Genomic DNA, 17,998 nt, shown 5'->3' on the forward strand with positions numbered 1-17,998 from the left:
TCTGGACATTTTGTTTTGATCCACCTACCGCTTTGACATAAGACCAAAATTTCTTAGAATTTTCTGCCAAGTCAGTACATAGAACTTTACTTTCGAATTCATTGAACGCCTCTCGCATAGCCCTCCTCACACTACATTTCGCTTCGCGGAATTTTTGTTTGTCTACAAGGTTTTGGCTATGTTTATGTTTGCTGTGAAGTTCCCTTTGCTTCCGCAGCAGTTTTCTAACTCCGTTGTTGTACCACGGTGGCTCTTTTCCGTCTCTTACGATCTTGCTTGGCACATACTCATCTAACGCATATTGTACGATGGTTTTGAACTTTGTCCACTGATCCTCAACACTATCTGTACTTGAGACAAAACTTTTGTGTTGAACCGTCAGGTACTCTGTAATCTGCTTTTTGTCACTTTTGCTAAACAGAAAAATCTTCCTACCTTTTTTAATATTTCTATTTACGGCTGAAATCATCGATGCAGTAACCGCTTTATGATCGCTGATTCCCTGTTCTGCGTTAACTGTTTCAAATAGTTCGGGTCTGTTTGTCACCAGAAGGTCTAATATGTTATCGCCACGAGTCGGTTCTCTGTTTAACTGCTCAAGGTAGTTTTCAGATAAAGCACTTAAAAAAATTTCACTGGATTCTTTGTCCCTGCCACCCGTTATGAACGTTTGAGTCTCCTAGTCTATATCCGGCAAATTAAAATCTCCATCCAGAACTATAACATGGTGGGGAAATCTACTCGAAATATTATCCAAATTATCCTTCAGGTGCTCAGCCACAACAGCTGCAGAGCCAGGACACCTATAGAGACATCCAATTACCATGTCTGAGCCTGCTTTAACCGTGACCTTCACCCAAATTATTTCACATTTCGGGTCTCCGAATATCGTCAAGAGGTACACATTCAGTAAGATCTTCAATTGTTATTCAAGACTGGGTGTCAGTAAAGTTCTTTTGTTCGCGAATGTACTTGTTGCCTGCGCCAGTCTAAGTTTGATATCTTCCTTGGTTTATGGAGTTTGTGCAATCTTGCTCACTAGAAAAATTAATTCTTTCAGTCCTTTTATCACTGTGTCTTCCCCAGTTGTGATGTTCACGATGTCGCTATTCGCTTTTCTGGTATACTTCATCACAGTCACATTCGCTAGTTTTACCCGTGTTAAGTATTCCGCCCATTCTGTTCAACAAGTCGTCTTACTCCTCCTCGTTTTGGCACTGAAGAACTGCGTGGTCTATGGAACTCATGACTGGTGTCCAACCCACATGGAGTTTTAGTTCGCTTTTGGAATTATATTTCACTTCTTTTTTTATATCCTCGTCAGTTAACCAACAGTGACAACAAGCTCTGCCATAGTGATGTGAAATCCAAGATTTCTGGAGAGGTGCACGTACTTGGATGGGATTATCTCTGTAGTGAAAGGCATGTGCCAGTCTACAACGTTTTTGGGACAGAGCGTGTTTAACTTGGCAGTCGGTGGAGCTGTCGCGTATTGTTTGCGACGTGCCGTGAACCACCGCTGCTTTGAAGGCCGGGAATGCGATTTAGCTAATGGCAAGGCTGCTCAGTTCTGCCCTACTGCAACTGAGCAAATCCCTCATGGCTTACAGTGAATTATACGCGTAAACTGTTGTGTTTCTCAATCGCGTCGTTGAATTCCTATGCGGATACTAAGTCGTGCTATTAATATTCGATGATGAGGTAAATATTTATCTGGGGTGAAAAGATGCACGAGAGTTGAGCAACGCACCGCGGTCTCGCAGCGTAAACAACTCGTTTACAGAGCTTACTTTCTGACTGTAAAACACTTCTAGCTCTGGAAATGTTTTTAGACTCCAGTATGTCTGAGGTCATTCAGTTGACTGTAAGTAGTGTCTGACGTCAAAGAATTCCAACGAAGACCTGTTGTTGGCGTCTGCTTTGCTGGTGCATCCGTATCAACAACTTCTCTGGTGATTCTGTAAATTTTATTTCATTCAGGACCATCGAAATGTTATTGCCAGTGCTAGAAGACGACGAATGTGTCACTTTCGTTGTAAATACGAATATTTTACAGCTGCACTGACACATTTCAGTTTAAAATACAAATTACTGCAGCAAGTGCAATTTATTGTTATTTCCATTTCAAGGTTTCCGCTATTATTACACTCGTATATTGTTCATTAAGCAGCAGTGCGAAACTGTATCGATCGCCTTACACGGGGTGGTCATAAACGGTGTGAAAAGCTTACAAAGCTGTTGCAGGAACGGGGTGGTCATAAATAGTGTGAAAAGCTTATAAAGCTCACGGGACTGCTCAGCCTTAGGCTCGTGTTCGATTCTTACTACCGTTCCATGTCCCAGTTTTGTATGGCTCTTTTGTTCGGTTTTAGGGATCCAAACGAAGAACAGTTCGGCTACACCGTGTCTGACGGACCGCTTGAATTTACGCGCGCAACGGCCTGATTGGCTAACTTCAATGCTAATTAACCCAGAAACTGCGCAACGTATCGAAGTTTTCATTAACAATTAGTTCTTACCACAACCTATCCTGCAACACCCATACACGCTTTCCAGGGTGTTTCTGACCGCCCTGCATTAATCGTCTGCGCCTTCTCAATTGAAATAATCTACGTAATGATGGTGGATAAAACTTCGAAATGCGTAGCAAAAGATCAAGAAATGTGACAGTTTACAGTATACCGAATTTTCATGTGTTATTTTCGTTCGATAAAGTTATATTGTGGAATTATCACAAAAAACTGTCGAACACATAGTCAAAATTTTACTACGGGAGGAGCAAGATAACTTTGACTGAAATTTCAGTAATGATTAGAAACATGCAGGCCTACTATTTAGAGGTAAGATAGCATCGTGTAAACGACAATATGAGTTGATAACTGGACATAAAGGCTAAAACTAATCATTAATTCATCCGACAATTCCTTAGCTTACGAAATCCTATCCACACTAAGACTCTAGGCATCTGCTGTCTTTAATAACTAGATTCAGATTTAATCTCAAACTTTTGCTTGAACATCTGCGCAAGCCAGGCATAGATCTAGATCTTCGTATATATCCTGCAAACTACTGTGAAGTTTGTGCCGGAAGGTACTTCTTATTGTATCGGTAACCCGTTCCAAAGGTGCGCGGGAAGAAAGGTTTTTCAATCGCCACTGTGCACGTTGCAATTAGTCTAATCTTACCTACACGATTCCTACGGAGGCGAGAAGTAAACAGTTGTTGTATATTCCTAGATCTCTCACTTAAAGCTCAAACTTTGTAGTAGGCTCTCACTGGACTATTTGTGTCCCTCTTCAACCGTCTGTCAGTTCAGGTTTTTCAGCATTTCCGTGGCGCATTCCGATGGGACAAACCTCCATGTGATCATTTGCGTTGCCCTTCTGGTACTTCTAAATAGTACGCGTCCGACACACTTGAACATTATTCTAGGATGAGTCACACACGTGCTTTGTAAGTAGTCTCCTTTGTAGACTGACTTCTTCCTACTATACTATGAATGAACCGAAGTCTGCCACCTGCTTTACCTACCACCGAACCTATGTGAACGTTCCATCATATCCCTGCAAATTGTTGCACCAATTGCTGACTTATTCCAGTGGTGATTCATTGATATTATAATCATAAGATACTACGTTATTTCGTTCTGTGAAGTGCACCACTTTGTATTTTTGAACATCCAAAGCAACTTCGCAATTTTTACACCTGAAAAAAATGGTTCAAATGGCTCTGAGCACTATGGGACTCAACTGCTGTGGTCATAAGTCCCCTTCCTGAAAATATGACTGAATATTTGTATAGCCATTTTCAGACAGTACTTCCTCATAAATACCGCATTATCAGCGAGACGTCTGAGGTTACTATTAACATCGTCTGTGAGGTCATTAATATACAACTCAGACAGCAAGAGTCTCAACTAATTTCTCTGGGTCACATCTAAAGTTACTTACGCATCTGTCCACGACTCTCCAGCCAAGAAAAAATGCTGCGTTTCCCAACCAATAAATCCACAATGTTGTTACAAATTTCGTTGTACATGCCATATGACTGTACTACGGATAATTGACGTTGGTGTGATGCCCAGTCAAATACTTTTCGGAAATCAAGAAATGCTGTGTCTGCTAGACTGCTTTGATCCGCGGATTTCAGGATGTCATATGAAAAAATCGCGAATTGCGTCCTGTATCGCCGATGTTTTTGCAAGCCATGCTAGTTCAGAAAATGGCTCGGAGCACTGTGGGACTTAACATCTGTGGTCATCAGTCCCCTAGAACTTAGAACTACTTAAACCTAACTAACCTAAGGACATCACACACATCCATGCCCGAGGCAGGATTCGAGCCTGCGACCGTAGCGGTCGCGCGGTTCCAGACTGTAGCGCCTAGAACCGCTCGGCCACAACGGCCGGCGCATGCTAGTTTCCATGGAAATCATTCAGTCTGAATATGTTGTAACATTTGAGCTTAGAGTTATCAAACACATTGTACGTTACCCTTCTTATGGATGTATGTGATTTGTGCTTTCTTCGAAGTAATGTAATCTTCTTACAAGAACTGATGCAATTTGGGCAAGAACTGCCAACCAGTGTGGCGACTCCCTTGCCAAAACAGAATTGTAGAACTCACACCACGTCGTTCATCTATATCATCGCTGACACATCCACAGGTAATATCAACACAGTGTAGTCACAGACATACACACGACCTATAAACTTTAACAGCGCAGATCCATCTCTAATCACCTTGTGTTGGCGATGGTGCGAGCGTTGCATTAAAGTTCCAATGTGTTGCCACCATGGCAATGAATGTCAGTGGATGCTGTCTGTGTCTTGCTAATTTGGTAGTGGTCAACGAGCAGTGATATTCCGCCATCCCCACATGAAGAAATTTGTGTCCTGTGAGTCGATGCCGTTCGTACTTCTCACACATACTGATGGACAACAAACAGTGCAGTTCGGAGATGAAGAATTTTCGAGATTACTTGAAAATGAGGCTACGAACCCCAAACTAGTAAGAAGAACGAAAGATATATCAATAAAACAAAAAAATTGTAGCCTCGGAAATTTTATTTAGAAAATCAACGTAAATTGAACGTTGTCAGTATGAATGAGTTAGCTGTATGGCGAATGTTAAAGGCCAACAAATGCAGGAATATAGAATAAATAGTGGCATATAGAGGGTCATCCTAAACTGACCGATTAAATTTCGTTCTGAGGTATTTTGTAAATTTTTTGGTACAAATGACCCGTGGTCTCTAGTGACCAGTTACATAGCACTTGTATTCTATTTTATTTTTCTCCATTTACGGGTGCAATTGTATCCGAATTGCATTGAAAATACAGAACTGTACGGGTAGTTTTACTGATGAAGAGTTCCGAAAGTTGGGAGTGCAAGAATACAATTGAGTGGTGGCCGTTGCTGAGGGAACAGTGGTGCCGCACTTTCACTGGATACAGTGAACCCGTACACCGGACATACGCAGCTTTGGTGACCCACGGGCCTGAGCCCACGTACTTACTTGAGTTCGCGGACCGCCTCCTCACGAGGCGACAGCAGCGCACCTAACGTATGAAGTCAAAACTGGAGCGGTGGTGGCTTTAATGTTGATGGGGTAATAAAGCATCGATATGAATGGTACCCCTTTCCAGCATGTCAGGCCAACGAATTGTGCCTCGAACTTGTGTATTTGATAAAAGATTAATTTCACGTGAATACGGAATTTCCTCCGCGGGCCGGATTGAAAAGAGTCGCTAGCCAGATGCGGCCCGCGAGTTGCCTGTTGGCCACCCGTGGCACACACGAAGAGTATAACACCCAACTTTTCACCAGAAATCACCGATACTTCCGTGTGTCACTGTTAACGCACGACTAACGCTGCCAGAAAAAGAAACACGAGACAAAATCGAGAAGTACTAAATGCAAACTTGAGGGCGAATAGTAAAGTGCACATTTCTGTTGTCTCCAGCAAATACCGTGACTTAATGGAAAAAGTCTGCCGCACACCGACGAATGCATTGTTATCCAGATATTTTCACTGCAGTGCACATACAGTTATAAATAGCGATAAGATGTTAAACGAAATATGATTAGTCTGTAACGACACCGGAGGTCCCTTACACTAAAATACTCTGAAAATATCTCTGAATAAGCTCTAAAATTTTGTCAGTGCAATTTTCTTTCACACTATAGAGGTACCACAGTTATGTTAAGTACCATGAAAACATAAAAAAAATTTGGGAAATCTAATCCGCTAAGTTCAGTACGGTAACTGCAGTTACAGATAGTGGCAGAATGGAGTTACAGAAGATTTTTGTTTCTAATAACAGCTACACAGACAAAGTTAGTTCTAAGCACATGTACGCCCAGAGAACGTAGGAGCTATACAGACACAATATTTTCGGTATATCTATTGCTGGCAAGGAGATTGTAAACCAGATGATTGCAAAGAAGCGATTTCAGCAGTGCAAGCTACTCCAAAGCTACTTGGCCAGGGTAGAGGTATGATGCGATATAACGAATTATACATACATCATTCCATATCGCATGACCTGTTTACCTATAGCGAATGCAAACGGTCGCTCATCTCCCAATTGTGAAGCGTGATGGACAGTGACGGTTCTGTATTGATTTGGGCAGCGATGTAGACACTTTCACTTAGTTCTGTGGTAACGCTGGAGCCTTGTAAGCCACCATGTGAATTGTACGCTGCATGCTTTATTCCAAACTATGGATAGCATTTTTCAACAGGATGGTGGCTGTACGCCGACGGTTGAGAATGCCCGGATGTAGCTTGATAAGAGTGAAGCCAAACAACTCCCAAGGCAGACCCATTCTCCGAATTTGGCTATTACCATTTTTGTCTACACTGAAGAAACAGTTAAGGAAACATAGTGTTTATATTATTAAATCCACTCCTTCCGTTCACCTCACTGATAGGAAAGCATTAATATGTTTATATGAGTACAGTTACCATTGATAAGAATGAGAAAATATATTCAAGAATGCATAGGTCATGTATGTGGGAATGATATCAGATGGTATCACGTAACAAATGTTGACTGTGTTATTTGTCGACACTCAAAAATGAGTATTTTAGTATAGAAACACCTTTACATCAGCTTCAGCAGTTCCACAACAGTGAAATTATTTTCTATTACAAGTTTGGATACAGCTAAATTTAAAAAACAAATTTGCTGTGACTATGGTAGCAATAAGAATATTTGTAGTGGCTGGCAAATTTGCTGCAAGATAGGTTTTAGTTGTTCTTGAATTATTCGCGCTCTCCTTATGTGAAATACGTCTTCTTCGTAAGGTCTTCTGTATGCAGCGCTGTACGTCCCTCCAGGAATCAAACACCTATTTTGTCATCATAGCCGCAGCACGCGGCCTCACTTAGCTGTGCGCAACCTTTAAACAGACACATTCGCAGACTCCTTCTCACTTTTCTGGGAATGCGAGGTTTGTCAAGGAATTCATTGATGAAATTTTCTCGGGTTATCAGCCAAGTCCTGCCGTTGTGTTGTAGCAACGTTTGGCCGAGTTTCTTTCTCGTCATTTCCAGGCGAAGAATTTTGTGTTCCTGCATTTGGTGGCCTTTAACTTTTGTCATACAGCTACCTTATTTATACTAATGACTTACATATCAGCTTTGTTTTTTAGACATTATTGCTGCTTTTTTAATAAAATTTCCACAGCAACACTGTGTTTGTTTTACTTATTTGTCTTCCGTTGTTGCTGCTAGTTTGGGGCTCGTAGCTTCATTCTGAAGTAATCCGAAAAATTCATTCTTTATCTCCGAACTACACTGCCTGTTGTCGGTTAGTATATGTGAGGAGTACAAACGCCATCTGCTCCCCATACGCAGATTTCTTCGTATGGAGTGACGGAATGTCACTGCTCGTTGACCACTACCGTACGAGCAAGGCATAGCGGGAATCCACTCACATTTATTGCCTAGGTAGCAACACGTTGAATGTTTAAAACATCGATCACACCATCCCTAACACAAGGTAGCTTGAGTTGGATCTGAAGTGTTCACTGCAAGCTCACTAGCCGTCTGTATGTATATTACCGCTTTTGAATGGTAATCTGACGATATTTTATTATTCTCTGTTGCCGCTGTCCACTCTGGAACATGCTAACCTGCACTCTGCGCAGTTCGATGCTCTTTTGATTTTTTTAAAAAAATCTCAAGCACTTCTTTTTGTCGACTACAAAACTTTTCCTTAAACACTAACGTTTGTGGTCTGTATTGTCTGAAAAGTAGCGAGTCAGACGGTAATTCCTCTCTTTACAGTTATTTCTCTTTTCGCTTGTCAGTCAGTGATGCCACTTTTCTTTCCGTCTCTTCATTATTTGTGTTACATAACGCTCGTCTTTTCTCTCCTCTCCTTTTTTCTCTCTTGTCGTCCGTCCATTGTTGCCCGAGAAGTCAGTTAAAATCCATCTGCCTGTAACGTACCCTTGTTCCTCTTCTTTCCATTCACGAATATAAAATGTGCTTTACTTTCTTCGATATCTACTACTCTTTCAACTCTCTAAAAATTATTTCTAAGTGTTCAAATCCATATGTGTCGTAATGAATCTCATCTAAAATATGTAGAGCGCCTGTTAAGTGTAAGAGTGAGTCTGATGACCCTAGGCGTTCTAGAATAAATAAATGAAACACGTAATGCCTGAGCAGTGGGTGTCATAAAATAACAGAGCTCGCCTTACCGTCCTTGTCCTCGTCCGCGACAAGCGCCTCCAACTCGAGCTCGTCGATCATGAGCCCGAGAGTCTGCAGGATGGTGCGCACCTTCTCCTTGTCGATGCGACCCGTCTTTCCAGAGTCGAACATGGAGAAGGCCCGCTTGAGCACTGCAACACACACACGCCATACCAGCTGACAGCGTTGTTCTATGCATTTCGGGGTATTAGGGTTCTATGATCACGAGGGTTTACACTGAGGTGATGAAAGTCATGGGATAGCGATGTTCACATATAAGGATTGCAGCAGTCTCGTGTACACGAGCTGTAAAAGGCCAGTGCATAGGCGGAGCTGTTGTTTGTACTCAGATGATTTATGTGAAAAGATGTCCGACATGATTATGGCCGAACGACGAGAATTAGCAGATTTTGAATGCAGAATGGTTGTTGGAGATAGAAGCATGTAACATTCCATTTTGGATATCGTTAGGGAATTCAATATTCCGAAATACACGGGCATTATATCTATCCACTGCCAACGCAGTGGCTGAAGGTCTTCACTTAATGACCAAAAGCCGCGGTCTTTGCGCATAGTTGTCAGTGCTAACAAATACGCAACACTGGATGGAATAAGCACACAAATGAATGTGGCGGCGTACGACAGGCGTGTCGGTTAGGACAGTGCGGCGGAATTTGGCGTTAATCGGCTATGGCAGCAGATGACCGATCAGTCCCGATTTCAGTTGGTAAAAGGTGACGGTAGGGTTAGAGTGTGGCGCAGATCACACAAAGGCATGGACCCACGGTATCAACAAGTCATTGTGCAAGCTGGTGATGACTCCATAACGGTATGGGCTGCGTTTACATGAAATGAACTGGGTCCTCTCGTACAACTGAGCCGAACATTGGCTGGAAATGTGACGTTCGGCTACTTGGAAATCATTTTCAGCCATTGATGGACTTCCGTGTTCCCAAATAACGATGGAATTTTTATGGATGATATTGCGCCATTTCACCGGGCCACAATTTTTCGTGATTAGTTTGATATGCTGGACAATGCGAGCGAATTATTTGCCCACCCTAATCGCTCGACGTTAATTCCACCGAACATTTATGGGACATAATCGAGAGGTCGACTCGTGCACAAAGTCCTGCACTGGCATCACTTCCGCAAACATGGACGGCTGTAGAGTATGCATGGCTCCGTATTTCTGCAGATGACTTCCAACGACTAAGAGTTGTTGCCCTACGCCGGACAAAAGGAGGTCTGACACGATGTTAGGAGGTATCCAATGACTTCTGTCACCTCAGTGTATTACAATTATGAAGCTATGCGCTATTTGTGGGCATCCTCTGGCAGTGTATTTCGATGCTCACAGTCTCTTTTTTCCTTTCGTACTAACATCACGTAAACGTTCTACAAACTAGTTTCTAGCCATTGAATGCGAAGTAAACACCTGTCTGCAGTGTATCTTTTACTGCTGACGTTACTGAAAACCGAACTGTCTGCATCACGTCCATGAGAATAATATAAATTTCAAATTGTAGCTCATTTAACTTACGTGCTAGAAATTCCATATCAATATTTTAATTACACAGCGTAACTCCATTCTTTCCGGCTGTTTTTGTTTGTTGCATCTGCTGGTTCTTAAAAGTTTTTCTCACAAATGAATGAGATTTTTAGCGACCGCTCCGTAGCTCGTTGATGGCATCATTTTCGACAGACAGACGTAGCTTTGCACATTATTTTCTGTTTAACATGATGCCTATTGTTGGCGGGGACATCGTTCCAGACAATTGCAATGTCTCCGTACGTGTCCACCAACAGTGCGACAAGATTATATGAATAGGTAAAGTCTTCACTGTTGGCGTAACACAATTAGTAATAATTGCACAATAATTTTCACCGCGATTTCGCTGTGATTGTTATAGTTCCTTTCGAGCTTCCATCGGATGCCAATTCTAGTAATTCGAATACAAATATAGAGCGGAGTGGGACAGTTCACAGAAGTGAAGTCTACGCTCATGGAGTGTTACCAACATTTTTCTGCCCTCGTTACGACCAACAGGCTATTCATTCTAAGGAGGAGGACGTGTAGGTGGTAGGAGTAATATAGCAACAAGTGTTTCATCATACAACTATTCGCACATAACGCACCAAAATGAAAAACAGAGTTAACAGTTTAACAGAGTATTGTTTGGTTACGAACGATAGCAAAACCTCAAGAGTGAACAGTACTGGTTAGTTAGTTATATGTTCCATAGACCTTTCGAACAACTTCTTTTAACGAAGTGATGTTAAAAAATGGTTCAAATGGCTCTGAGCACTATGGGAATTAACATCTGAGGTCATCAGTCCCCTAGAACTTAGAACTACTTAAACCTAACTAACCTAAGGACATCACACACATCCCTGCACAAGGCAGGATTTGAACCTTCGACCGTAGCGGTTGTGCGGTTCCAGACTGAAGCGCCTAGAACCACTCGGCCACTCCGGCCGGCGAAATGATGTTGATCGAGTCAGTTTACAGTTTGCGTACGCACGATTAGTTTCCATGGATAGCTACGTGCTGGCCATTCACAAGTTCCTAAATGGCGCTCCGGCCTATATGTAACACAAACAAACATATAATATTCCTGCCCTAGCCGTGCAACAACTCTTAAATCTAGTATTTTTATAGGCTACATGTGCTTAAATAAATATTCTCCTATGGAGTGAAGGAGTTGTACAGAAGAAATAATTGTAGGTTAGATTTAAGAGTTGCTTTACTACCAATCAGGTACTTTATTATTCGGCAAATGACTAAAAATTTTTGTTGCCTTCTATGGAGTGAAGGAGTTGTACAGAAGAAATAATTGTAGGTTAGATTTAAGAGTTGCTTTACTACCAATCAGGTACTTTATTATTCGGCAAATGACTAAAAATATTTGTTGCTGCATGTTGAACTCCTTTCTGATCCACTGACAGCACTCGTAATGGGTCATAAAGATCATTTTTTCCTCTAGTGTTTTAGGTGAAGAGATTGGTATTCTTATAAAATTGTGATGAATTATTCATGATGAATTTCATTACTGAATATATATGTGTGTGAAGAGTTGTTGCCCGCATCTCGTGGTCGTGCGGTAGCGTTCTCGCTTCCCACGCCCGGGTTCGATTCCCGGCGGGGTCAGGGGTTTTCTCTGCCTCGTGATGGCTGGGTGTTGTGTGCTGTCCTTAGGTTAGTTAGGTTTAATTAGTTCTAAGTTCTAGGGGACTGATGACCATAGATGTTAAGTCCCATAGTGCTCAGAGCCATTTGAACCATTTGAAGAGTTGTTAAAACGCCAACAAATTATTCCATAAGACATTATTGAGAGGAAATATTTTAGGAAAATCATTCATTTGTTTCCTATATCAGCAGTTATACGATCAGCAGAAGTAATTGAAGTTAACTGTATGAGCAGCTCAGTAATATGCATCATTCAGTCCTAGCTTGGAGCATTCTACCCTGTTCACCGACTCTTGTTCGTGTGCTGCATCAATAATTGGCACGACATATTCGTTTTACATAACTGAATATAGTTTATTTTCTCAAAATTTAGAAAGAGTCCACTTAATTCTTCCAATTTTCTTTGAATTACTTAGTGCAACCGGTTTTATTCCGTTTCTTAAGTATGATTCAAACCAGTTGTTTGTAAGGCCATTAATTCCATAAAACGTAACTTTTTATAAGAGAGTAATACGATCTACACAACCAGACGCCTTGATCAGATGACAGAAAGTACCACTGTTGATATTTTATTATTTAAGTGTACCTGTATAAATAGCATCCGCATTGGAGCAACCCTTCTGGACCCAAACATTGATGTACCAAGTAAATTGCTTCTACTTAAATGTAAGACGTGCTGAGATTGATTCGACACTCGTCTTTTGTGCAGCAGAGAACCGAGATGAGAAAGAATAAATGCACAACGTATTTTGTTCAGGTGGTGTCCCACAGATCGTAAATACACTCCTGGAAATGGAAAAAAGAACACATTGACACCGGTGTGTCAGACCCACCATACTTGCTCCGGACACTGCGAGAGGGCTGTACAAGCAATGATCACACGCACGGCACAGCGGACACACCAGGAACCGCGGTGTTGGCCGTCGAATGGCGCTAGCTGCGCAGCATTTGTGCACCGCCGCCGTCAGTGTCAGCCAGTTTGCCGTGGCATACGGAGCTTCATCGCAGTCTTTAACACTGGTAGCATGCCGCGACAGCGTGGACGTGAACCGTATGTGCAGTTGACGGACTTTGAGCGAGGGCGTATAGTGGGCATGCGGGAGGCCGGGTGGACGTACCGCCGAATTGCTCAACACGTGGGGCGTGAGGTCTCCACAGTACATCGATGTTGTCGCCAGTGGTCGGTGGAAGGTGCACGTGCCCGTCGACCTGGGACCGGACCGCAGCGACGCACGGATGCACGCCAAGACCGTAGGATCCTACGCAGTGCCGTAGGGAACCGCACCGCCACTTCCCAGCAAATTAGGGACACTGTTGCTCCTGGGGTATCGGCGAGGACCATTCGCAACCGTCTCCATGAAGCTGGGCTACAGTCCCGCACACCGTTAGGCCGTCTTCCGCTCACGCCCCAACATCGTGCAGCCCGCCTCCAGTGGTGTCGCGACAGGCGTGAATGGAGGGACGAATGGAGACGTGTCGTCTTCAGCGATGAGAGTCGCTTCTGCCTTGATGCCAATGATGGTCGTATGCGAGTTTGGAGCCGTGCAGGTGAGCGCCACAATCAGGACTGCATACGACCGAGGCACACAGGGCCAACACCCGGCATTATGGTGTGGGGAGCGATCTCCTACACTGGCCGTACACCACTGGTGATCGTCGAGGGGCACTGAATAGTGCACGGTACATCCAAACCGTCATCGAACCCATCGTTCTATCATTCCTAGACCGACAAGGGAACTTGCTGTTCCAACAGGACAACGCACGTCCGCATGTATCCCGTGCCACCCAACGTGCTCTAGAAGGTGTAAGTCAACTACCCTGGCCAGCAAGATCTCCGGATCTGTCCCCCATTGAGCATGTTTGGGACTGGATGAAGCGTCGTCTCACGCGGTCTGCACGTCCAGCACGAACGCTGGTCCAACTGAGGCGCCAGGTGGGAATGGCATGGCAAGCCGTTCCACAGGACTACATCCAGCATCTCTACGATCGTCTCCATGGGAGAATAGCAGCCTGCATTGCTGCGAAAGGTGGATATACACTGTACTAGTGCCGACATTGTGCGTGCTCTGTTGCCTGTGTGTATGTGCCTGTGGTTCTGTCAGTGTGATCATGTGATGTATCTGACCCCAGGAATGTGTCAATAAAGTTTCCCCTTCCTGGGACAATGAATTCACGGTGTTCTTATTTCAATTTCCAGGAGTGTATATGAAGAAGTCAGTCTGCGTGCATTCCACACAAAAGCAGGGAAACTGAATGTAGACTACATACGAAAATTATTTAGCTGTGTCAATCCATTTTACTCTTGATGGCTGTGGATAATGATGTCTTCAGTTTCACTTTTATCGTACTGACAGTTTCGGTTGGAAGAAAACTGGTAACGACTAAATGGTTCATAAATTACTATCTTCAAAAGTGCAAAGATTTAACTGTACCTGCCTATAGTATTGTTAATAGATGTTTTCTTTTATTAGAACTAACAATTCGGAAAATGTTTGAAGAAAGGTTGGTTGGATGTTAGACTGGGTCATCAAATGATTAATTTAATAAGTACATGAAACTTGTTACTTACTTTGGACTTGCTCAGAATCCAGTGCGTCCGTCTGAAACAGACAAGACAAGAGTGATAAGATTAACTCTGTAACTTTCGCAGTAACTCCCTACCGAGCTAATACTAAAACATGTATGGAACTGGACTCACAATCACTGAAACTGAGGTCATTTTGACACTGGCATTATAAATATATAGTACTGCAGAATGATAACTGAGCAAGACTACTCATCGTAAATATAAACAGACTACATTTAAGCAGTTGTCATGTCGTTCCTATTATTGATTTACAGTAGACCATATACGACAAAAATGCGTACTTGCTTCCATTCTAGAAGGTAAGAAAATACCTGGAATCAGTTGACACCTACTTCACGCTATACGAGAAATTTAGTGGCCATAAGGTTTCAGCCGTAAAATAACCCGCTAAGACAGCTGTGGTTTTTATGTAATACGCCGGCGGCAAAACGAGCGTTGTGGCGCATTAGTTAAAATGCTGGGCCCCTGCATGCCCGTCCACAGGTTGATTTTTCACGCTTTTCCAAAATCGACTAAGGTGAATCTCAGAATGGTTCTTCATTTTTGTCCTAACCGAGATTTTGGTGCACTTCTAATCATCTCTTCAACAGGAAGTTTACCTCAGATGACCTTAAGATTTTCTTCCGATTCGAAAATGTGATTCGTTCCGGTTTTGAATCCAAACAGTCGTTTATCTATCACACAATTTTTCACTGCTTTAATATGATATGGGATAGTTCTCCTAGGATAACCCCGATTACCGACGTAAAAACCTGGGAAAACAGTATAGGATACCACCAAACTGGTTTCTTTCTCACCATATGTGAAAAACTCACACCGTCCGGTAATAAATAGGACTCACAAAAAACTAACGATTAGGTAATGGAAAAACAGTTAAAAAACAACTTTTATTTTTGCTATTTCAGTACCCGTTTATGTGAATATGAGCACAGACCCAGTAATGAAACACACAACAATCACTCTATACCTCCACTGATAGTTCCTTAGGTGCCAAAATCAGCTGTAATCTTTCTCTATGTTACTTCCTTGTTGCGAAAATGAATGTCGGTATAATGAATATATGTTAGAAGCAGTAGAGAGCAGTTAGTTCATCGCTGAGGAACATCTAAAAAGCATTAAACTACTCACTAATGTGCCAAGAACAGTATGACCACCTGCTTAACAGCTTGTTTGTCCGTTTTTGGAACGAAATACATCACTGATTCTGCGTATCAGGGATACGACAGTTTGCTCTTAGGTTTGTGCATGTTTGTGACATTAGATGTCTACGCACAGGTCACGTAATTCGCATAAATAACGGGCCGCTGATTTGCGTACGCAGTGATGGCGTCCTGTAGCAACTCAGATGATGTCTATGGGATTTACATCAGGCGAATTTGGTCGCCGAGACAGCAACTTGGGTTCACCATAACGCTCCTCAAACCACTATGACACGGTTCTGGCTTCGAGACACGGACAATTATACTGCTGAAAGATGGCATCGCCATTGGGGAAGACATCGAGCACGAAGGGATGTATGTCCCAAGTAAGCACAGGAGAATGTCTGCCATAGCATAATACTGCCCACACTAGCCTGCGTCTGTGGTGCGCTGCGCGTTTCGAGTCGCCGTTCACCTCGGTGACGGTGTCTGTGGACACGACTGTCGACCTAGTGTAGCAAAAATATGATTGACCCGAAGAGCCGATACGTTTCCATTGAGCGACGGTCGAATCCCGATGGTCCCGCGCCCACTGGAATCGTAACTAACGATGTCGTTGGGTCAGAATGGGAACACATAAGGGTGGTCTGCTGATGAGCTACGTGTTCAACAGCGCACGATGAACGGTGTGCTCTGAAACACCTATGCGTGCACCAGTGTCAGGGTCTTTCGACGGAGATGCTACAGATCACCATCTGTCCTACTTTATAGAGCAGACAAGCCTCCGAATCCCACGTTCTGTGAAGTGTCGTGGACGTCCAACCATTTAGAGCCTTGAGGTGGTTGCACTGTCCTTCTACCTATTTCCCTAGATATTCACGACAGTAGTACGTGTACATTCGACCAGCTTCGCTGTTTTCGTTCACAGCCTCTGCGTAATAGTAACATGCCCTTTGTCAAAGTCGCATATCTCTATGAACTTCCCCACTTGCAGCCCATATCTTCAGTAGGGTGTCCTTCCTTCCGCGTCTGCTCCGCTTACATACTTTTGTTACCGCGTCGTGTGTCCGCAGCGCCTCCAGTGATCATAATGTTTTGGCTTACCGATGTATATGGACCTTGCGAATGAGTAATTATAAAAGGAAGTTCCTTTTAAAAAAAGAAAATCGCCGCATTCAGAGCTACTGAAGTGATAAGAGACAAATAAACGTAAGTTAGCCATCATCTAGAATTAACATCTTAAAGCAAGTTCTATTTCTCTACGCTTTTATTTCTTATACCACTCCAACTTCCCTTGGACACCGTGCTCCATAACACCAAAACACGACGTTCGCGCCCACAGACACACACACACACACACACACACACACACACACACACATACACACACACACAGACATTCACAAATACGGAAACACACAAAAAACACAACACCTTGTCATGCCTAATTCGGTGTAGGAAAACTGTGGACATTCCAAACTTTTCCAGACGCCTCGGAATGGATAAATACAAATCCTGTATAGTTTTGAGGGGAATCTTTTACCATTCTTCCTCTAAAACAGTGGTAAGTTCAGGTAAGGGTAATGGAGATGGATAGCGATCACGCGTTCTCTTTCCGAACTAGACCACCAAGGCTCAATAATATTGAGACCTGGTGACTGTTGTGCCCAGGGGAGATGCGACAATTCATCCTCGTGCTCTCAAATCCAGTCCTGCATTATAAGAGCTTTGTAAGCAGGGGCCCTGTCCTCTTGGAACACAGCATCACAATCGGAGAGCGATCACTGTATGATGGGAAGGAGCTGATCAGCCGAAACGTTCAAATTACCGTTGACAGAAATGCGACCTTTTAGAGTAACCATGATGCAAATGAAACACCACGATATGCCTGCCGAAATCATCATATAACCCATGCCATGTTTCACTCTTGGGACGTAAATTCGGCCAGACGTTGGAAACAGTGTACAGCAAGACCCAATCAACCTTACGGCTTTCTTCCATTGCTCCACGATCCGGGTTTTATGCGCTCGCCACCACGTTTTCCTGTTACGATCATTCGCATCACTGTTCACTGGTTTTGCAAATGCAGTTCGCCCTGCCATTCCCAGATTATACCCTGCAGTTCGCAGATTATGGAGCTCCATTCGTGTTCTTTTGGTGCTGCTATTGCAACATTGAGTTCTGCAATGACAGCAGCTGTCTGCCTATTATTTTTCATCACTGTGCTCTTCAATGACCGTCTGTCACGATCACTGAACACACACTTCGCCTGTGTTGTGATTTAGTGGATGACGATTTTCCGCTTTTCCTGTATGTGGTAAAAACCTTGGATATGATGCTGCTTGAGACATAAAACACGGAAGGAACCACCATATG

The 17,998-nt window shown here is 43.2% G+C and overlaps 1 protein-coding gene across 1 annotated transcript in view; it reads right to left on the bottom strand.

Annotated features, from left to right (window-relative positions):
* Window positions 1-17,998, bottom strand: part of LOC124788256 (troponin C-like) — a 63,184-nt gene that overhangs the window by 19,689 nt on the left and 25,497 nt on the right. The window contains exons 2-3 of the mRNA XM_047255457.1: window positions 14,466-14,496; window positions 8,715-8,858 (exon numbers count right to left, since the gene is read on the bottom strand). Of these exons, the coding sequence (XP_047111413.1) occupies window positions 8,715-8,858; window positions 14,466-14,496 (175 nt within the window). The remainder of the gene's footprint in view (window positions 1-8,714; window positions 8,859-14,465; window positions 14,497-17,998) is intronic.

Source organism: Schistocerca piceifrons, chromosome 3 (genome assembly GCF_021461385.2).
Source record: "Schistocerca piceifrons isolate TAMUIC-IGC-003096 chromosome 3, iqSchPice1.1, whole genome shotgun sequence".
NCBI lineage: Eukaryota > Metazoa > Arthropoda > Insecta > Orthoptera > Acrididae > Schistocerca > Schistocerca piceifrons.